The 24,097-nt window shown below is 40.0% G+C and overlaps 1 protein-coding gene across 1 annotated transcript; it reads left to right on the forward strand.

Moving 5' to 3' along the window:
* The first annotated feature begins 7,905 nt into the window (after positions 1 to 7,905).
* Positions 7,906 to 22,753, forward strand: LOC108677644 (protein glass). Its single transcript, XM_018165895.2, has 8 exons — positions 7,906 to 7,960; positions 10,095 to 10,254; positions 12,973 to 13,063; positions 16,192 to 16,392; positions 17,202 to 17,320; positions 19,138 to 19,494; positions 19,861 to 20,028; positions 20,702 to 22,753. Exons 2-8 carry the CDS (start codon positions 10,106 to 10,108, stop codon positions 20,862 to 20,864), a joined length of 1,248 nt encoding a protein of 415 aa, XP_018021384.2. The 5' UTR covers positions 7,906 to 7,960; positions 10,095 to 10,105; the 3' UTR covers positions 20,865 to 22,753.
* The last annotated feature ends 1,344 nt before the right edge of the window (positions 22,754 to 24,097 follow it).

The following is a 24,097-nucleotide window of genomic DNA, read 5'->3' on the forward strand; positions in this document are numbered from 1 at the left end:
GATAAAACATTGCGTGGCAGATGGGATAAAACATTGTGTGGCAGAAGGGATAAAACATTGCGTAGCAGAATAGATAAAACATTGCGTGGCAGAAGAGATAAAACATTGCATGGCAGAAGAGATAAAACATCGTGTGGCAGATGGGATAAAACATTGCGTGACAGAAGAGATAAAACATTGCGTGGCAGATGGGATAAAACATTGCGTGGCAGATGGGATAAAACATTGCGTGGCAGATGGGATAAAACATTGCGTGGCAGATGGGATAAAACATTGCGTGGCAGATGGGATAAAACACATTGCGTGGCAGAAGGGATAAAACATTGCCTGGCAGATGGGATAAAACATTGCGTGGCAGATGGGATAAAACATTGCCTGGCAGATGGGATGATAAAACATTGCCTGGCAGATGGGATAAAACATTGCGTGGCAGATGGGAAAAAACATTGCGTGGCAGATGGGAAAAAACATTGCGTGGCAGAAGGGATAAAACCTGTCTCTTATACACATCTAGATGTGTATAAGAGACAGTGGCAGATGGGATGAAACATCGGATGGCAGATGGGATATAACATCGCACCTGGCAGATGGGATAAAACATTGCCTGGCAGATGGGATAAAACATTGCCTGGCAGATGGGATAAAACATAAGCTGTCTGATGGAATAAGCATATGTGCGCTGACAGATCAACGTGCATCAGGGCAACATATGGGGCAGCGGGCCCCCCCTTTTTTTAAACTAAATTTTTGATGAAGTTTTAATTGATGCGAGGTAAATACGTAGTTTTTTGTTTTGTTTAAAGGTATAACTGATGAGGAATGTATGATGTGAATTACACGCCTATAGAGTTGTTCAATTTTTAATGAAACACTATTTTGTAAAAAGTGTCAAAATGGGCCCATTGCCTCACCCCCTGGGGCAATGGGCCCATTGGCTTAGGGCAAGGCGCCCACCCTTGGTCCCTTTACCACAATTGCATATTTGTTCTTTAAAAATGAAAAAAGCGCCTTAAAGTTCATAATTAGAGAAATTTTATAAAAATATTATATTTATTAACAACTTAAAAAATCATATCATTAACTCGAAAAAAATACATTCATGGCTTAAAAAATTTATCACTAACGTTAAAAAAATATTTCCTCGAAATAAAAATACATATCCCTGACTTGAAAAATGTATCTTGCCATAATAAATTCATCCTTGACATGAAAAAATTTATCATTGACTAGAAAAATGTATTTACTTGATCAGAAAAAACTTCAAGCCAGTTTCGTCCATAATCCAGATATTATGTGCAGGGAATTCGTACTTAGTTGTGATTTCAGCCAACATCATAAAAACTCATCCACTTTTGGCTCAATGGTGTTGGCTGAAATCAACTTTTGGCAAGGCATGAGTCAATAACTCGATAATGGGTCATAAATACGCATAACTAAACCTGCTGCCTTGAGGCGGCCAATAAAAAAATCATACAACATGAGGTGTAATTTATAGTTCAAAAAGCTAGTCATAGTTTTGAAAAGGTCATTGAGACAAATCTAATGATGTATAACACAAGACTTCCCCATGGGCGCTTTGCCCCGTGACACGCGTGGGCCCGTTGCCCCACTAGGAATCATTTCAATTTATATCGTGTCAACATTTTATTTAAAAGCTAATAGTCTAAACTTGAACTCAAAATTATCCGTATAAATAATACTTCCAAATATAATTCACAGTAATTTCAAATGCTTCATATAAACAGTAATCAAAAACAGTTTTATTTAGCAGCAAATAAAACTTTCATGTGGGCTAAATCAGTTTTATGCGAGTAACTTACCAAAGCAAACTCTTAGCAAAACGTAGAGCAGCACACTTCACCCCAGTGAGACTGTTGACCGGCGGTAGAGAACACGGACCAATATCTGCAATACTTAGCGGGAAACCCGCTATGGGCCCATGACCCGCAGTGGGCTCGCTGCCCATGTAACCCTACGTGTTGACAGGAAATGAAAACAAGTTGGTCCATGAACATTTAAAGCGAAGTGAGTGACCCTGATTGAAAGAGATGATTTTACAGTCTCAAAACACTATGAAATGCATGCTTCCTAGCTGCACCTATACGAGTAGTAATTACGAGAACAATTGTTATCTGAACTGGAAGCAACCAGAGGCGACTGCGGCGTAAGAGCTGCTGAACTCACCTGACGTGAGCTGCTGAACTCCATTGTCTGTAAGTATATGTAGCACACTTTCTAGACGAATTGCATTGAACACGGTTAATTTATTCGTATTAAAAGGGTAAAATTTATCAAGTATCTGTTACCATAATTACCATTCTTTCAAGAACAAACAGCATTAACGAAGGTAAAAATGTATTACTAGTCTATAAGTTAATTAGAAGGCGCGAGCTCCACGACAGGACGCAGGGTCTCGGGTGTTGCAGGTGATGTGCAGCAAGTCTGTCGCCCAGTCACCTGACACCGGAACTTCCGGCACACTCACGCCGCGCTAAATGAACTCTTCTGCTGTTAATGGAAGGTGCGCGCAATACACAACAGCAACACATGCCTTCCTGATCTATTATGAATGGATATGAATTTATTGCATGTAATTTATTACATGTTCATTAACCCTTATGAATTAGACAGATAAAACATCCAGCTGCAAGTTCATCAAATGTTGAAAAACCAAATGAGGGTGTGAATTTTTATTTATTATATATGTAGTATTGTAAGCCCATTCCGTACTACTGACAGGCATGCAACCTTTCTTTGAGCCTAGTCATAGAATTAGAAGCACTTCGTCCTGTATGTCCCTGCGAGGTGGTCTGAGCTACTTAGGCTGCAGAGCACGACACTAAGGTATGAGTTTGACGAGGTTAACTATTGTTTTCTATATTTGCTATTAGTGAAGGTTATATCGTGCTAATATAGTCAGATTATTCGTTCATTGGTGTTAATTGTAAGTATTGTTGTCCGTCCTCTAGGGCACAGCGGAGTACTTCTCCTCTCGCGACTCCTCTCATTACGTCGCTACTCTCATTATTGCTCTCAGATAACTCTTATGCACCTCTCTGCTTAATAGTTAGGATAATTAGACTTGTTAAGATCTTTTGTTTATTGAACCTTGAAATAACAATCTCACAATATACATAAAATGTTTTATTGTCGAGAAGTAAACCATCAGAGAGAGTACCAGCACTAGCTTATAGCGCCTCTACTATTAGTTGTATTGATAGGTCAGCAAACTACGTCGAGTTGAAATTGAAATTCAACCGTACAGCTCGCGTCACCCGAACATCTGATGAATTCAAGTCACGGCTGCATGTGGAATTGAATGCCTGAAGGAGGCTCCGGCCAGTGATTCTGCTCTGAAGGAAATCTCCCGAGCTTCTGCTGGGGAGCTGCGTACCCTCAACGAATCGCAGCCAGACGAGGTCTTCAGACGACCGCTGGTGGTGAGGTTCCGTGGGTGCCGATCGCACACAAAACATGGAAGCGGAACGCCGGGCGTCAGAGAAGAGGCCGCGGTATATGAAGTCAAAAAATATGAGGCGCATATTAAAGTCATCTTATAAGGTGTCCTAACTAGTTTTTGTCCAATTATTGGACGAACATATTTACCTGTTCGTTCAGTATAATTCTGTGAACTTTACCCTTAATTGTAATAAAATAAGGTTGACTTGCTATGCTTCCTCAGCTGGTCTATCCCTTTCACAGGAGGTCGATTTAATCTTTTGCAAAAAGTCATTTATCATCAGGCAATAAACCTCCATAAACCACCGAGAAAGTCAAACACCGAGTTAACCACAATATTAAAGCAATACCAATTAAAGAGCTCATTAATACAGTTAGAGACGAAATTATCCGTACCATATACGTATACCATATACCTTTCGTACCATTACCATTTACCTTTCTTTTCAATGTTTTCTTGAATAACTCGAAAATTAAAGAATGTATGAGCCAATTGAACTAAGCAGTATATAACAGGAAAATAACACTACATTTTCAAATCAAACTGTATAATTTCAAAATATTTTAACATGCAAAGATTCCCCCAACACTCTATGACACAATTATTCCTGCATTTGCAAAATACTAACGCATAGTTGCAATATTAACGATCAATGTCATATCCTTTCATCATGATAACTTCCACCTTTGTTTTATTAAGCCAAGCTTGTGGTCGTAACTGTCGACGTATGTTTCGAATCATTAACTTGCTGAAAGATCCGTTGTCGACTGAGACCCAAATTCAGAGCAGATGTTTGCAGGTATATTCCTTCAAAATTTATATTTAAACATCTGAGTTCATTATTCCTTAAATTAGAACTAACTTCACGGTGCCAATTGAGGAGAAAAAAAAACATCATATTGACCCATCATTATATGCTTGACTGTTGGATTAATTGTGCTTGGAAGGAAAGCCACCCTTTTCTTGGGCCAAATCTTTTTCGTATTATGTCCATATAGCTTTATTTTTGTTTCGTACACAAGTTTCCAACTGTACGAATAATTGTGTCTGAAGGTGTTGGGGAAATTTTACATGTTAAAACTTTTTGAAATTGCATTTTGTTCTGAAAATGTAGTGTTGTTTTCCATATTACAAACTGTTCAGTTCAATCAAATCTTTGGTTCGTAGATTCAATTATTTTCGAGTTTTTCAAGAAAGCATTGATAAGGAAGAGGTGTACACAGTATTTTGTCGCTAATAATAACCCTACATTAATGGCCGGTCAAATTGCGGTGCAAAATATGTTTGACGCCCACAACAGCTAAATATTGGCGAAACTGGAACACAGCTACATAGAGAAAATTAGTGAAAAATTTTATCAACTATAATTGGATCCGACAAAATTACAATGTTAAATATGAGAAGTAATATATATATATATATATATTATACCTAAAATACCTCGTAAATCTAAACCATACACATGTACGCCATGTCTATGTTTAAGGAATTTACCTGTACGTCATGTCTATGTAAGTTTATAACCTTGTCTACGAACTACACGCAAGACATAACCCTATCGGAGTCTGCCTATACTTCTGCATGAGCAAGAGTCTCGCGTTAACTCGTATAATGTATCGTGTAATCTTGAAATGGTGCTCGTAAAAGCGTCAATTATAGCTCTTCACATAAAAAGTTCATGAAAACAACTTTCAATCAATACAGAACTTCGTCTCAATACTATCGATAATAATTATTCTAGTTATTGATAGACGAACCGTCTTGAATACCGTAAAATGACATTAATAATGGTAAAATAATAGGAATTAATATTGCACCCGATCGAGGAGGTGTCGTATAGTAGTTCATTGGTTGCTGCTCTTCTCATTTTTCGATAAACATCTCCATGCTGACACTTATAATTATATGGTGTCAGCTGGAGATGTTTATCCAAAAACGAGAAGAGCAGTAACCTCGAGGTTTTAGCTTTAACGTTGTACTAGAAATTAAAATAAGAACCTAAAATGTGCTCAACTTGGTATGTTTGAAGATTTATTTTCTTCAATTGTATTAATAGAGAAACCTTAAAGTCTACGCCAATCGTACATTTAACAGGAGACCGACTTTCTGGTGCCTATTTAAATTCAGATATTTTTGGTAAATAAATAAGCAATAACTAGAGAATAGAGCGTTCATCTGCTACATTTTAGTTGTTCGGGGGAAGACAACAAAGTGGGAGCACGTATAGATAGCGGAGCCTGCAAAAAAATGAAAGTGAGTGAGAAAGTAAAAACTAAAAATATGGTCTAGAGCGGACAAAAAAAAATGTGTTGATGCCATGGTGCACCTTCCACTTTCAATCCACGTTTAGTTAATGACCACGAAATTGGTGGCGGTGATGTATTTGATATACATAAGACGAGAAGACTCGGAGAGAGGTTTAAGAGCATAACTATAGAGTTAGGTTACCGACGACTGGAAGACTGGCAGTGATATGAGCATAACTAGCTATATGCAGTGCGGTGATGGATTATGACATGGAATTGAGCTGAAGTCTTTACGACAAGTGAAATTTCGCATCATTATTTTACGCGAAGTGAGATGAAGATAACGAGTGGATGACAGAAAATGAATGGAAACACAGTTAATGATTTTGCTTGGATGTATGCATACATCTAAGCAAAATCCTTTCATCTAAGCATTAATCATACATCTTTGCATTAATCTTGCATTATAAACAATAATCACTAATTGATGTATAGTTATACCGATCATGCGAGGTATTAAGGTGATATGGTTATGACTGGAAGTGAGGTGACATCGTGACATGGATAGGAGTCGCAGATTATGACTGGAAATAAGCTGAGATCGCAATCCGAATGCAGTGAAATCATGGAACAATACTGAAAATGACGCGAAAGATCGTGTTTGTATGTAAACTGAGATCAAGCATTTAAGGAAAATGTCATGAGTCTAGAAATGAGCGTATATATATTCACTTGTTGCCGAGTGATCAATCATGTTGAGAGCGAAGGGACGGATCAAAGATGGAAGAAAAATAACAGATTAAACTTGATATATAATTAAATAATGGTTTAAATAGGCATGCTTGTAACGAATTAAATGATCAAGACCAGTGGAATTAAGGAGCCCATGATGACTGAAATTGAACTTGATGATCACGGCTGAGAGTTAAGTTATCGTAACTTGAAATGAATTGACGCGAGAATGACGAGTGAATTCACGCGAATGAAAGTCCATTACTGGCCGGAGTATAATGACTGAAAAAACCGTGACAACCAGTAGAGTAACGACTTGTGAATTGAAGATACGCAACGGATGATGACTTGAATCGTATGGAAAAATGACGACTAGAATTTGCGACCCATATAATAACTAGTTAATTCACACATCGTTAATATCAGTGATGACGGGTTATAACTTAAATTTATGTGATTTAGTTTAACTTCTGCCTCGTGCTAGATTATTATTGCAGGATGCAATTCGTGCTCATTGGTTTTTAAATTACTATCTCCAAAACATTCAGAACACGCGAGTACGATAAGACCTCTTCAATAATTCTTAACGGCTGGGCTCAATTCCATGCAGACCAGCAATCACAAATCGAACTGAGAACTCAGAGGCCAGATGTAATGAGCGATCATAATGGAGTGCCAGCATCACCATTGCTTGTGATGTCACCCGCTGAATTATTAATGTACCCATAACGAATTTTCGCTCTGTTTCGAGAGCAACAAGATTTTATTATTTACGGAAAAATTAATACTGAAATAGAGAAAAGGATCCGGAATTGAATTTCATTGTGATATGTTTGCTGTGCGCTCACCAATGGCCGAGGCCGCGCCGCGTAGGAATAATCGATGACGCATCCTGCGGCAGCCAATAGGACGGCCAGGTCCGGCGACTGGCGCGGCAGCGGCCAATGGCGGTGCGATGGCAATTCTTCGAGGGCCCGAGTTTCCAGACTTCACTCAATGGCGTTCCAGTCCCGGAGCTTTTCATTAGACACGGAGCCAATAGCAGTGTCGGGACGCTGAGCAATCAATGGAGCAGAGAAGCAAAGAGGGAAGCCAGGTGAAGCAGTGATGTTGAGATTGCTTCGTTTCATTTGTTGCGTCTGCTTGGCTTCGGTTGTGGGGCTCTTGAGCGGCCTGTGGAGGCCAACAGCGAACGTCTATACGAAGCCCGAGCGCCACACACTCAAATCTGAGGCGTTCTGAAGGTAAGGAAGCATCCTGGGGGTGCCCCCTCTCGGCCCATGGAGGAGCCCCCCATCACACCCACATGGCGACCTTTGTCCCCTTCATCCACGATGGGAGGCGCAGAAATTCCTTATTATCCCACATTTATCCCCTCGTCCGTGACTGATTCTGCAAATCTGGCTCAGCACGAAAGCTGTCATAACACAGATCAATTGCCCAGCTCTGAATTTCCTTGTCCAGAGCTGGGCACGCTGCTCGACCTGGACTACCCAGCGGAGTGTTCCTCTCCTGTGGGCAAGTAAGAGGCTAGCCTCGTGTTGTTAACTCCACGCCTATTGTAGCTAACGGCCCCCTCTTTGCGCCATGTTGCCAACAGCCTCGCGTGTATACCTGGCACCTCGTGTACTGTTGTTTGAAAATTATTTGGCACATCGTGTAGAGTTGATAAATTTTTATTTACCACCTGCTGCTGAGTTGCATAGATAGTAGATGCCTAATACAGTGTTTCTGAAGGGCTCTTGCACCTGTATAGAGTTGATGAGGGTATAATCGCTACGTCTTAGGTTAGTAAGGGACTTGTGCACCACACGTGTTGCTGATGAAGGTTCCTGCACAACGTGTAGTGTTGTTAAATGATTATTGCACCGCGTGAATATGGTTTCTAGAAGTATGTGACGCCACATGAAGCGTTATTTAAGGGTTGTGACACTAAGTGAAGTGCTGTTGAAGGGTTTCAGCGCAACGTTGTGTTAGTACAGTGTACAGCAACGTTGTGTTGGTACAGCAATGTGAAAAGTTTTTGAAGGTTAATGGCATCTCAAAAACTGTTGCATCTCAAAAAATGGTTGTGGCCCCACGTGAAGTGTTGCTAAAGTATTGCGGCATGCACCACGTCAAGTGCTGTTGAAGTAAAATAGCCTCAAGTAATGTGTTGTTAAAAAATGTTGACACGACATGAAGTGTTGTTATAGTGAGATGGTATCACGTAAAGTGTTGTTAAAATATTGTGACACCACATGAAGTATTGTTAAAGTGAGATGGCAGTGAGATACTCACAGCCATCTAAGCCGAGATACTCACAGCCATACTAAAGTGAGATACTCACAGCAGTGAGTGACAGAGAGCGCATTTTCTCGTCGACGAAAATGTGAAGTCACGTAAAGACAGACGGACATACGGACAGACAGACGGACATGACGAGCACAATAGCGCATTTATATCCATAAATGAGAAAATGCGCTAAATATTATGACACCACATGAAGTGTTGTTAAAGTGAGATGGCATCACGTACGTACTGTAAGTGCTGTTAAAGTGTTAATTGTTGAATTAAATGTTAATTTTTCGCGCAGTGAAAAATAAGTCAAAGTAATCGAATTAAATTACCGTCGAGAACCCTTCGATCATATCGCTTTCGTCAGGGAGGGAAATCAATGCGATAATTTACCATTCGGTCAACCGTCATTTGTAAGAATATCAATTTATCCTCGTAGTTTGATATCAAATTCTAAATTACTCTCGAGATGCATTTGTAACCCCAGTCGCCAATAGCACTCATAATTGAGTCATATGGATAAAAAACACGAAAATCTGAACCACGATAGCCAAATGTACGTAGAATTTCCGCGGGGTAATAGGATAGTTTTTTCCCCATTGTGATCTGAACTTCCATACATTACTTGGGAATAAATAACGCTATGTCCATATTGTGGTCAAGAAAATATTACGTTCCAGAATTAAGAGGAAGTTTATTTTTGGCCGTTGAAGGAGCGCACCAGCTATATAAAAGGGTCGAAAACGAAACATTAATTAAGCGTCCTGACATGATCTCCTCGATGATTGCATCGTTGATTGTCTCGAACATCATATCACCATACAATGTTTCAACGGCGGGAACAAAACGTGCTTGATTAACAGATTTGAAACGATGCATTTACGTGACTGACTGAACGATGCTTTCGTCACTCGGTATCATGCCAATCGCTCCCATTTAAAGGAATTACTTGTTTTTATACTGCGAAGAATAGCACGGTACATCATAGCACGTCTGTTCATCACTCAATTTGCTCTAATTACTCATCTCATTCGGTGGCACAAAATTATTGGGAAACTTGTTCGTGTCTGACATTCTATGCCTAGCTGATCTCTTGTTATGCTACCAGTTATTCTTTATTACATTGTATATTTTTATTTTTGCAGCGTGCCTGTGCACTGAACCGTAAGCTATACCAGGAACTGACGGTCTATATATTATGGTATAATATACGTATAGTACTACTAATTCATTGTAAGCCATGCCAATAACTTCAATCACTTTACAATAAGTGTACATGTACTGTATATCATGCACTCTTCCATTCATTCGCGTAGCTGTACAATGTACAAATTGCACATGCACTGTATCGTAAGCTATGGTCGTTCCTCAACATGTAGGAGGGAGCGAGATGGCTGTAGGCACTCCTGGCTCGTCAGGTAGTGAGTGCAACAGCAGCATGTCGGCTTACGAGGGCAACCCTCAGCATCCCTGCAGTCACCACCACTTCTCTTCTTCCTCCGACACTGAGGACTATCTACTCAGCTTCCATTATTTAAGGTATCTTCGCTACTGACTTCGCACTTACGCTACCGTCACACGAGTTGACACTGAACAGTATACTGTACTCGTGCACTCAACTCGCCGCTCGTTAATGATAATGCTGGGCAAAACTATAATTTGCTGGTTTCAAGAACCTCATGATAACTACGAATTACGAGTAAGTATAGATTGTGATAAGTTGATCTCCCTAGGAAGATCTGCTTCAGCTTTATGTTAGAAATAGATCGTTTCAGTCGAAGGCCAGCGACATTATCGCTGTGGCGATTTGAGTGGCATTGACGCTATAACAAGTTGTTTTACTAACTAGTTGTTACTGGCACACTTCTGCAAAGAGGGCAAGTTTACGCTCGAATCATTGTTACTTTGATACTTAATGCTCTGTAATGACTAGTAGTATTTTGATAAACATTGCTTAATTTACTTTTACTTTATCACATTGTTCACCAACTAGCATCTTCCACTGAACCATTGCTGCGTAAACTTTTAAGATCTCCGATAAGTTCCTTGATAACAAAAAAATATTAACACTTGTACATTTTTTATTCTCTTAAAAAATTTCTTGATTGCTATTAGCTTTGATTACTCATCGCCTACCGTCAATTTGTGAGTCTAAAACTTCCTTATCCTTATACAGGGTGTCACAAAAAAACGATATTCAACTTTGAATGGCTGTAACTCAAAAAGCAAAAGAGTTGAAAAAATTTAAAATGTCGGGATTTGTTCCCTATGTTTTTCTCCATTTCTCCACCAAAAATCAGACAGATCGATGTAGCCATAAGCGTTTGATAGAACTTTCAGTGGCATGCGCTAAAATCGTGCTTGCGCAAAGTTTCAGTAAGATCATTTTGCATGATCATTACGTTGTCTTGACATGTTTTCTTTTAACAATCCTGACAATTTTTGGTGAGACACAATCATGGCAATCTTTGGTGAGAGACAATCATGGCAATCTTTGGTGAGAGGCAATCATGGCAATCTTTGGTGAGAGACAATCATGACAATCTTTGGTGAGACACAATCATGGCAATCTTTGGTGAGAGACAATCTTTGGTGAGAGGTAATCTTTGGTTTTGAAATTCTCTCTCACCAAAGATTGCCATGATTGTCTCTCACCAAAGATTGTCATGATTGCCTCTCACCAAATATTGCCTCACACCAGAGATTGCCACGATTGTCTCTCACCAAAGATTGCCATGATTAAGTCTCACCAAAGATTGCCATGATTGTGTTTCACCAGAGATTGCCATGATTGTCTCTCACCAAAGATTGCCATGATTGTCTCTCACCAAAGATTGCCATGATTGTCTCTCACCAAAGATTGCCATGATTGTGTCTCACCAAAGATTGCCATGATTGTGTCTCACCAAAGATTGTCATGATTGTGTCTCACCAAAGATTGCCATGATTGTGTCTCACCAATGATTGCCATGATTGTCTTTCACCAAAGATTGCCATGATTGTCTCTCGCCAAAAATTGCATGTTTTTATCTCACCAAAGATTGTCATGATTGTCTTTCACCAAAGATTGCCATGTTTTTGTCTCACCAAAGATTGTCATGATTGCCTCTCACCAAAGATTGCCATGTTTTTGTCTCACCAAAGATACAAAAAATAAAACAGCGAAAAGAAAACATGTCAAGACAACCTAATGATTATGCAAAATGATCTTACTGAAACTGCGCAAGCACGATTTTAGCGCATGCCACTGAAAGTTCTATCAAACGCTTATGGCTACATCGATCTGTCTGATTTTTGGTGGAGAAATGGAGAAACATAGGGAACAAATTCTGACCTTCCAAATTTTTTTAGCTCTATTACTTTTCGAGTTACAGCCATTCAAAGTTGAATATCGTTTTTTTGTACACCCTGTATAGTGCAAGTTTATATGAGAACCTGAATTGCTTGCTGTCTGCCTGCGTGTTACGGGATCAAACAACAATAATATTATTGTAATGAAGTTAATGATTTAGATCTAATTAGAAGCGTGATGCGTGTTGATCAAAATAGTATTATGACAATAGATACTGAGAAGAAAAAAACAGAATTTTTAACACAGCATCATTTTTTACGAGAAATGATATAATGGAGTTAATCATTTTTATATTATGAAAGCCAAATTATAGCAGATGATTTTCACCCAACGAACTATCATTTTCATTTAAAATGTGCATTGTAATTCTTATAAAATTTTTAGTACTTTGTGTGTGGGAAGTAATAGATTTTAATTTCCAACATTGTTTCTTTAATAATCAAGGAAATCAATAGCTTTTTATCTACATTAATTATTGCACAATTGGCCAGATACTCCTATTGGATTGATCAATAAATTTTTCCCATACGGATAACGCTGAGGCTTATTGGAAAAAATTATTAATAATTTTTTGCTTCTGTTTAGGAAATTTACAAATAATAACCCGTCTTTGTTAAGTTGCTTTTCTGTTTGGTGTTCTGTGAACCTGTAAGGGCAAACATTTATCCCGATTCCAAGCAAATCTTTATAGGGAAGCTTACGCGCAGCATTTGTTCATCCATTTTCTCCTTGTAAAAAATTTTATTGCTACAGAATAGATTTATTGAAATTAATCTACAGGAATATTATGGGCACACAATATTTTGGGAATTAGTTTGTATCATTTTAAGGAATGCTCGGAAATGCGAGTATAGTATATGAGAAATTGATTGTCTCGAACTAATCGTATGCTGAAATGTTTACAGAGATGCTGGCATGTTCTGTTCACGAGAGCGGGGAGACCACATGGCCGACGTGCTGCTCTCCCTCAAGCACGCAGTTGTTCATCCCCACCAGGTGGGTGAACTTGCATGCACATCCCCTACTTGCTGTTCGCTGCCTCCTCTAAGTGCGCCCTATGAGCATTATCCTCCGACTTCCGTTGCTCAGCGCGAGGTGCTATCGCCTCCTTCAACATCTCTCGACCTCCCGTCGAGCGTTCTTGGTGATAGCCTCGACGATAACCTCATTGACGACCCGAGAGCAGACAATTCTTTTAGTCTAAGTTGCTTGGTGTCCCCATCTCATTCCCAACCTTCTTCATCCCCAAATTTGCCCATATCTTCTCCACCAATATTTACCCAGCTCACCTCAACTCCACCACCAGCCAACTCAGCAAACGAAAGCAATCGATCTGCGGAGCCGGCCGAGCAGATCAAGGACGTTTCCTCTCCTTTCCAAGATGAATTGCAGTTATTTTCACCTCAATGTGCATTTAGCTGTCAACCGGTTCAGAACGTTCCACTGTCCTCATCCAACAGCTTCCAATATTCAACTTCAAACAATGTGCTCTCAGATGGTCATTTTTCACATTCTTCTGCGTTCACTCCGGTTGGGTCACTACCATCATTTGTTCATCCGAGACAAACAGCGATTGAGTATGCAAATGTGAATCACCTGAGCTTCGAAGACATATCTAATTGTCACCAAAATTTTGCATCGAAATCAAATGAAGAATCTTTCGCTTCTCAAGACATTAGCTGCGAGGATATTGATTGTTTAAATGATTCGGGTACTACCGAACAATCCGAGCCTGGGATATCGGCTTCAACTGAGTCCTTGTTTTATAACGTTGAAAATTGTCCATCTAAAACAATGAATGATGAACACTGGAAGGGCTTTTCGTCCTACGAAAGTCTCCCAGACTCACAGTTAGACAGTACAGCTACTTTGAAAAATTCACTTGGAGAAACTCAAGGGTGTTATTTCACTGCAACGTTTGAACACAATCCTCTTTACCCATCAAGTGTGTCGGGAGTTGTCCCCCGGTTAAATTTGACGGACGCTTCATTTATCACGAACCTATCTCCTGTAAGTTCAGGATCAATAATTCCTCAAGTTTTATCTCCTTCGGGCATACTAACTTCTTTGGCACCCACTGAAATAACGGGAGTTGCCACAGGCACCATCACGAGCAGCTTCTTGCCGCCGTCATACTCACCATGCCTCGACGAGGTGAGGCGTCGGAGCGCACCTTACGTTGCGCTCACTGCAGTAGTCGTAATGCTGCGTTCAATGCAGTACCGTAATATTGCGCTCACTGCAGTAGTCGTAATGCTGCGTTCAATGCAGTACCGTAATATTGCGTTCACTGCAGTAGTCCTAATGCTGCGTTCAACGCAGTACCGTAATATTGCGCTCACTGCAGTAGTCCTAATGCTGCGTTCAACGCAGTACCGTAATATTGCGCTCACTGCAGTAACCGTATATTAAGCCTCTTTAATTATTGATACGCACTCACCTAAAGGATGCATCATCGACCTTTACAGGAAGCTTCGAGGAGGTCGAATACGAGTGCACTGCTCGATCGGGAGATGCCCCCCCCCCCAAGATGTACTTTTGTTGAAATTTATCTTCATAAATTGCTTGCACACATTAAGTTTATGTCGACCATTGCTTGACTTAGTTTAGCTCACCACAAGTACAGTTACGAAAAAAATGTAGGTAAATTAGATATTTTGATTGCCTTGTTGTGTGAATTTCGTTTGCAGATTTATTTTTTTTCATGTCAAGCGTCTTGGTACTGATCTAGACCAAATCTGTATTGCTTCTCCTGAACAGTATTAGCGCACATGTATCACGCCTCGTTTAATGCTGCTGATTTTTTTCGTAAGATTTTAAATAATTTTCAATCTAATTGTAATTTTGCCCTGACAATAATAAGGTATTCTTCTTTATATGAAACATCATAGATGCCTACGAATTCCCATTCCATAGAATATTATTAAGTGTCTATGTGATATTGTAGAGCTGTAACCAAATAGCGCATTCATGCAATAATTCGACTTAAGCTGCAGTCCTTGCTTGTTGATAAGTTTTCAATAATTTACTTGGATTTTATTAATTTTGCGTTTGAGTTTTGGTAGATATTGTAAATCAACTATTAGTGAAAGAAAGTAAATTTGGGCACCCATGAAAAAAAATACCTTATTTGATCACTTCAAGTTTGTCGCATTACTCGGAATTTTCTATAACATGCGTTGGCCGTTGTAAATTCACATTGAGTATGTATATACGCTCTGTAGCAGCAAGCTAGTATGTTATCAAGGCGCGGAAATGCAATGCATGAAATAATGTAATTGTGCTGAGTACAGCGTGGGAGAAGATCTCCTTATGGGTCATTATCAGCACACCGTATAAGAATGCGATTCGTAAATTCATCAGTAAATCAATTGTAAACAAATATTACATGTATCTCGACTACACTGGAAGAAATTCTTAAGTTTGGGAAAACATCATAGTCATTAACTAATAATAAGAGTCTCCCCAAGAAAACATTTAACTATAAAGAACTGAACTTCAATGGCATAATACTTGCCCCTCACTTTTTAATTCATGCTCCCAGACAATAATTTTGTTCAACCTTCAAATAAGCCCCATTAGGAATGATGGCCGAATCATAAGCCGTATTTTCTTATATGTACTGACTACTATAACACCATCCCTACCAAGGTTGGCGGGGTTGGTAGTTGCACGCGGTGGTGCTGGTTAGTGCATGGTTACTAGCCCTACCTCGGTGGCAGGGCAGACAGAGAACCCAAAAGCGATGATATTCGCAAACATTTGGCGTCCTCTGCCTATTGCCAAAAATATTTATTCAAGAATAGCGAAACAGTTTCATAGTTCTACAATATCCATAATAGGCATTATAAATTTATTTAACCCCTCTGGATTACTGTAATGACATTGACGCATTTTAAAATTTTGCGATGAATTTCATTACAAATAGATGCCTGTATTGAGAATGTAAATTAACATATACAAAAAGATACAAATAAATACCAGATAGTTCTCGAGAAGTAAGCTATCGGCCTAATACTTTTCAATGCGGATCCATGCACATAAATCAAAACGAACCATGTTTTTGTGTGAAGAGTGATATTTAACTTTAAGATGGCCGCCCTAATATAGACGTCGCGGCACAGGGCCTGCAGAGTATGGCGGGAGGCTGCACAGCGTACGGCGGCGCCCCGTACCAAGACCCCTGCGGGTATCCCAACCACGGCCCCACCACCGCCGCGCACGTCTTCCCTGCCATGAGTGTCAACGTCTCCATGAACATGACGATGGGCGTCTCGAACGTCAACATGCAGGGCTACGCACCCGAGCCTCCCCTGCAACATCAGGTATGGGCGTCTCGAACGTCAACATGCAGGGCTACGCCTGTCTCTTATNGTTTGTCTCTACACTTGAGGTTGTCTCTACACTTGAGGTTGTCTCTACACTTGAGGTTTGTCTCTTCACTAGTCAAATCATCGACTGCTGCAGCCATGAGAGGAAAATAGTGCATGATTTTTGTAATCAGAATTTGTTTTTATGATCATAGCACATGCATCTATCACTGACATCCATTGTACATGACTACTGTATTTCCTGTCCGATTAGGAAGGTACATTAAAAGCCATGCATTGCTACTATTTCGCAAAACTATTGACAATTAGGACTACTTAAAAGAGGTCAGCGCTCTTATCTATGAATTCTATGAAATTCAGCTGTAATGTCTTCTTGTATCAATGTTACTGCTTTCACAATCTAACACCATCCTCAAATAATGCATTTGTTAATTGTTATACATGCATTTGTTAAGTGTAATAATGCATTTGTTGAGTGTATACAAATACTAAAATATATTTACACTTATAGTTTCTCATATAAGCTAATCAGTTGCATTCGATGTTTTTAATTAGAATTAGAGTACAAAATTCAGTATCGGCCTGACCAGAGATGGATTTTTAATGCAAGTAATGGTGAGCTATGTTCATGATCTTCATTTAATAGAAGATATACAATACCGGGAAAGTAATCCATTTCACACATTCATTGCTTCATATTCTAACATCATGAGCACAAGGAGTTAATCGTAAATATGCTATTTAACGTCATGACGACTAATTTGTGTGCTTGACGCGCTACTAAAGAACGAATTCCCGCGCAGTGGAACAGCAGCTGCCAACAAGGGGGCGCAGGAGTAGGCGTGCCGTCCGTGATGGGGCCAGCGTACCCTGCAGCAGGGGGCCCTCAGGGCCTCATCAGCCCTCTGCCTGTCGGCTACAGGTGAACAGAAACAGTTTATGTTTTTTGTTGATAATTAATATTTCTCGCAACTTGAATCGATACCACCGGACGCAGTCGCACAGCTGCAGATTTCCAACGTTCACAAGTATTTTACCGTGCATCCCCTGTATTTTTCCTATAATAAATGTATTCCTGTCATTTCGCCTTTACTTTGTAATGACTCCTGTGTCCCTTTTCAAAACGGTCTCATGCATCTCGTCATGACTGCTCCATGTATCTTGTCATGACTGCTCCATGTATCTTGTCATGACTGCTCCATGTATCTTGTCATGACTGCTCCATGTATCTTGTCATGACTGCCTCATGTATCTTGTCATGACTGCTCCATGTATCTTGTCATGACTGCCTTATGTATCTTGTCATGACTGCCTTATGTATCTTGCCATGACTGCTCCATGTATCTTGCCATGACTGCTCCATGTATGCTCTGGAGCTCAGTTCATGTAGTCACGGTTGGTCAAAAGGTAAGATTTTTAAGCAATGTTATGGAAGTATAATAAGACGTGGTTGACCAGAATTTTCAAGTAGCGGTATGGATGTTTTATATCACGTGTTTGGCAGGATTATTTTAGGAAAAAACAATCACGTTTGCATAAAAATTGAGTATAATCTGATTTTAATTATCCTGTCTGAATTTAAAAGCCCAAAATGCAATCGACAATCGTGAGTATAGAAGTTTTGTAGGCAAAATCAGGATTAATTAATACATAAGGAAGCGGTGGAAAAATTCTTTGACTTTATTTCCTAGTAATCAAGTTGACGATTTTTTTCACAATGATACGTAATAGTTCTGATGCTTCTGACAAAAAGTTTATTATCTGCTTGAACATTGCAGTCAAGTCTATGAAAACTGAGCAAAAGTAATCGTATTATTGATTTGTTGATGAAAGAAATTAAGAGTGGCGAGTAAAAGTGGCATTATTGTCATTTGTTTTATTCATGATCAACATTAAATGTTGGATGGAGGCAGTGACTTCACGCTTAAGATAGTTAAATATCAGGCTGAAGCTCCGTAGACTTTAGAGTAGTCGTAGATCCTATCTAGAGTGGCAAAACAACTATGTCTGTACTATGCGAAGTGGTACTCAGCAATCTCGGTGCAGCTTGTAGTTCCTCGTATCCAACTTAAGAGCGCAGTGCCCCATATACAATCTCCTAAAAAATATAACTCAGTACTCACTGCATTGAGCGACAGAGAGCGCATTTTCTCGTCGACGAAAACTTGAGGTCACGGAAAGACGGACAGACGGACAGACGGACGGACGGACATGGCGAGCACAATAGTGCATTTTTTCTATAAATGAGAAAATGCGCTAAAAATCAGCTTGTAAGATTTGATTTTATTCATATGGCAACTGATAAATTGCATCTGGCAGCAACTTACATGTAGGTATATATGTTATCTGGCAGCATTATAATAAATTAATTAAAATTAATTAGGTAAATTAAAAATTAATTAAGTTCAATATATAATTTTGCAATCTGCGCACATTCCAACAATAATTGTAACAAATAAAAAATGAAGAAAATTTTTAATTTGAAATTTAAGAACACATTTTTCACCAGTCTTACTATAAAACCGAAACGTGGAACCTGGCATTCACATTACCTACATTTTTCTTGCTCTGTGATCTTCACGATGCATTTCGTCACAAAATTCCTAAACAATCTCCCCTGACGCTGGTATCGCAGCTAAACCTATAGGTAAACATTTGTGGTAACATTTTTGGTTACTTGGCTGCTTCTTTTTCCGTGAAACACTGAGGATAAATGAAGTTAAGAGTTATCTTCTACAGCTCCCCGTGCAACCAGCCGTACGGTGTGACACCGTACTCATGGGCCAGCGACCCTCACTGCTTCGGTCCCTTCGAGCGAGATCCTTGTCTGAAGTCCCCCAGCCTGCGCCAACGGCCATCCACTCCCCCAGGGGGATACTTCAACCCTATTCACCCTGGAAGCGTCCCCTCCCCCGGCCTCGGGTGTCTCAGAAGGCGGCCCTGTTCTGGTCCTCCTCAGGTGGACATGACTAAGTCATTTATTGGGGACGCGGGTGGCCTCAAGACGAACTTGTGTCGCATTTGTGGCAAGACCTACGCCAGACCGTCCACCCTCAAGACGCACCTCCGCACCCACAGCGGCGAGAAGCCTTACAGGTCTCGCCCCAGACACTTATATGCGTTTGCTCCACTTGTACTTGGTATCTATGATGATCAACATGAAGCGGTTCTTGCAACGAGAATATAATGGTCATATATATGTCAGAGCCTATACTTCACGCAGCGTATAATTTGAAAATATTTCAACTAATGAGACCGACATTGTATGTAATATGTAATGATGTACATTTACTAAACTAACTATAAATTATTTATTTATTTTTTCATTCTGCTGGTGTACTCGTCCTTTTTTCTTGCTCTCGTCATAGATATAATTTTTAAATATTTTATTTCAATGGAGGAGAAGTAATCATGATTGCTACACATGCACTACTTAATATATCATTAATATCTGCTGCTCAGGTGCGACCAGTGCAACAAGTCGTTCAGTCAGGCGGCCAACCTGACGGCACACGTGCGCACGCACAGCGGCGAGAAGCCCTTCCGCTGCCCCATCTGCGAACGCCGCTTCTCGCAGAGCTCGTCCGTGACCACGCACATGCGCACGCACTCCGGCGACCGCCCCTACAGGTACTACAGAATGTGGCGTAGCGCACACATGCGCACGCACTCCGGCGACCGCCCCTACAGGTACTACAGAGTGTGGCGTAGCGCGCACATGCGCACGCACTCCGGCGACCGCCCCTACAGGTACTACAGAGTGTGGCGTAGCGCGCACATGCGTACGCACTCCGGCGACCGCCCCTACAGGTACTACAGAGTTTGGCGTAGCGCGCACATGCGCACGCACTCTGGCGACCGCCCCTACAGGTACGGCCGAATGTGGCGTAGCATGCACATACGCACGCAATTCGGCGACCGCCCTACAGGTACGGCCGAGAGTGGAATAACACTGCATCACAGGTTCCAGTAAGGGCGGCACGCCATAAAATGGTTGAAATGACCCTCAGGTCAACTCACTCCATTTGGACACTGAACGACATAATTTTGTCACGTTCTTCTTGCCTTAGCGACCAAATAAACTTAACTGAGAGGATCGGAATTCTATTCTAGAAGTACTCACAGATATTTTTATCATATTCATCACAAATATTTTCATTGTTATCTAAATTTCGGTCAGAATTATTTTTGGATCACGCTATCGAATCCGGTCGTTCCATCACCGCTTCACTCATTCTCAATTAATAAAGTAAAGTGTACTATCTTCGTAATAACTATGCATTATAATGGTTCATATCGACAGGTGCCGGATGTGCAAGAAGGCTTTCAGCGACTCCTCGACGCTGACCAAGCACCTTCGTATCCACTCTGGGGAGAAGCCATACCAGTGCAAGCTGTGTCTGCTGCGCTTCAGCCAGTCTGGCAACCTCAACCGACACATGAGAGTTCACACGCAAACTTCTTGAGACCAACTAATCCATTTCTATAGCACGTGAACAGTCATTCTTCCAAACAATCTGCTTTTTTAAAACATTAGAAAATTGCTTCCGAGACGTGAACCGAGCATTTATTTCTTGCAATATTGTTTTATACTTTTCACTTAAATTAAGTTTATGCTTTTCACCGATTACGCGTGAAATGCACAAATCTCATCATAAAATTAAGGCTTTACACTTTTCGTGCTCATTTTTTAAGTTTTGGTTTAACCCTATGAGTTTTACGGACTAAGCCTTATACTCGCAGGGAAAAAATATTTCATCGAAACATTTTTTATCGATACATCTTTTCCAAACATAACGATCCTGTAATTCAGCATCGAAATTCATAACGATCACAGTTTAAAATTTACTCTATTGTGTGAATAATTACAGGAAGCAAATTTTAGGTAGATTAGGATAAGCTAACAGTGACATGACGTAGAGATTTGTTCTAATACCATACTTGCGATATATATTTATTAACGGAACCTAGCTAAAACATTTTTGTTTTGTCTCGTTGTCTTGTGAGCTAAACTCATATGAAGACGCTATTAGATCTCTTCCATTTGGCTATTCGTTGTCCTGAGCCCCGTTTCCTTTGAGTTTAGTTCAACTGTGGCACGAGACTAAGTAAATTGCGAATAATAATCAAAAGGAGCCGACTCTTGAAGTTGTTGCTGGATACGAGATAATATAGGCTGAAAACCTACACGAAATGTTGCAAATTTCAGCATCAGTCGATGAAGCAAAAAATTTTACACTTAATATTCTTTCAGATGCCGACGCACACTCTAATGTTACGCTCGCTCAACACGCTATTTAGAGAAGTACTCCACAATCAATGCGCAAATATTGAGACCTCTGGGCACATGCAGCGCCGCACACATTCGATCACTGATCCCGTGGCCAACTGAGTACGATGACCGACCGTAACTAGGACGCTTTGATATAAATTCATAGTAAAATAATTATAGCTCTTCAAATGAACCCCACATCAGCATTATTAAAGGGAATCAATTCCTTGCTGCTAGAGTGCGACATATTGAGTATAACTGTCACTCACTGGCATCACAATTTAGTTCCTATGTACAGTTCGTCATTTCTTTTTCTGCATCTCTTCAATTCTTAACGCATGACCCACCTTACAGTTTATTCAACATTCCAGCCAAGGAGTATCAATAGCTTATTTAACATTTCGCCTTTGAATGTCAACAGCTTCTCAACATTCCAGCCATGGAATATGGACAGTTGATTGAACATTTCAGCCATGATATATCAACAGCTTATTTGACATCCCAGCCATGGAATCATAACAGCTTAGATAACACTTCGCCATTGAATGTCAACAGCTTCTCATCATTCCAGCCGTGAAATATCGACAGTTGATTGAACATTTCAGCCATGGAACATAAACAGCTTATTTAACATACGACTTTTCTGTTGAGGACCTTTATTAAGACATAACAAAATGTTACCTGCTACGTTTGGGGTAAACGTTGGCTTCCATTATTATTTCTAGCCACGTTTTATGTTATATTTTTTATGGCTTCCTAATTATTGTTTGTGTATAGACATCAATTACAGTGGGTCTAATCAGTCACGTCAGCATGGCTAAGTACCCCATTGAAGGTTCTAGCACAACAAGCCCTAGCTGAGCTCAGTAGAATAGGAGAACTCGTATGAGGACTTCGCCACAGAAATTAAACTGTAAATAATTGTATTGTAAATAAGTGTTTAATGGTTCGTACTTTTGTGTATAGTCGACGTTTAAATTTCATGTTATGACCAAGTCTACAATTAAACACAAAAATGATGAGCCTCACAAAATCTCATTGAGCCTCTTGTAATTTTATTTTCTTTGCGTCTGCAGAGAGAAATTTATTTCCAGGTTAGTTATCCCAGAGTTAACTTCCAATGGGATTGATATATAGGATCGGTCCAGAGAACCAGGAATATAAGAAAAACTTTAAAATTTATTAGGACTTTTCAATTTTGTCTTTCTTTTTAGCGCATTTTCTCATTTATGGAAAAAATGCACTATTGTGCTCGCCATGTCCGTCCGTCCGTCTGTCTGTCTGTCTGTCTGTCCGTCTGTCTGTCTATCCGTCTGTCCGTGACCTCATGTTTTCGTCGACGAGAAAATACGCTCTTTGTCACTCACCGCAGTGAGTATACTGAGTTATATTTTTTCTAACTACTCCTAACAGTTTGCCGTGCAGTCTTTTCAGGACATGTTGGCACAAGCCCTCAGAAGCGCCGTAACTTAAGATCATTCATCACCGACAGTCATTTGAAATGAGAGTTAGGCACGACCATGCAACAAAAACACAGTTCTGGACGAGCTCGTAACAACCGCCGCAGTAAAGCTAGATAGACGGTAGAGGTAAAAAATATAACTCAGTACTCACTGCAGTGAGTGACGGAGAGCGCATTTTCTCGTCGACGAAAACTTGAGGTCACGGACAGACGGACGGATGGACATGGCGAGCACAATTGTGCATTTTTTCCATAAATGAGAAAATGCGCTAAAAATGGTTAAAAAGTAGGTAAAGCTAAGTACTCAGCTCTGTGCACTCGCAGGGAGCCGTTATATTTGAAAACTCTACGTGTGATATTTGAATGAATTAAATTTTGTTGTATGAAACTGTTTAAGAGCATGGCATTTATGTATATAATTACCTTCAAATCTGCGATACACGACTGAACCCTGTATCGTCCACTGTAGCATTCAATTTTCAGGTCTTAAAAAGAATTTTTGAATTTATCAATACTTTGCATGGTATATTCGTTTCCATCCAGCTATTTACATATTGGTACTTATGCAAAGTTTTAAAGGTTATTGGATTTGGGATCAATTTGATATCGACGAGGCCCAAGGAATAGGTAATCAGGAGGTTGACGCGGGGTAAATTTTACAATTTGATTAGGTCGTTATAGGAGGAGAACGCTAGAGGTCATAGACTGGCCAGCAAAAGTCTATCCAAGAAAGGCAAACCGACCAAAATACAAAAAGGAAAATGTCGCAAATGTTCTTCATATTTAACGGAACAGAGACCTGAGAACAAGGTTTACAAGCTGATACACAAATTAAACTTAAAATCAACTTTAATGTCCACAATATTAAAAATTAAGCTGAGTAATAAATGTGGGGCTCGCTGCCTTTGAAATTCAATTCTCACATAATTCAATTATTGTTCAGTTCCTCTCATAACATCACTAAA

Source organism: Hyalella azteca, unplaced genomic scaffold (genome assembly GCF_000764305.2).
Source record: "Hyalella azteca isolate HAZT.00-mixed unplaced genomic scaffold, Hazt_2.0.2 contig3241, whole genome shotgun sequence".
Taxonomy (NCBI): domain Eukaryota; kingdom Metazoa; phylum Arthropoda; class Malacostraca; order Amphipoda; family Hyalellidae; genus Hyalella; species Hyalella azteca.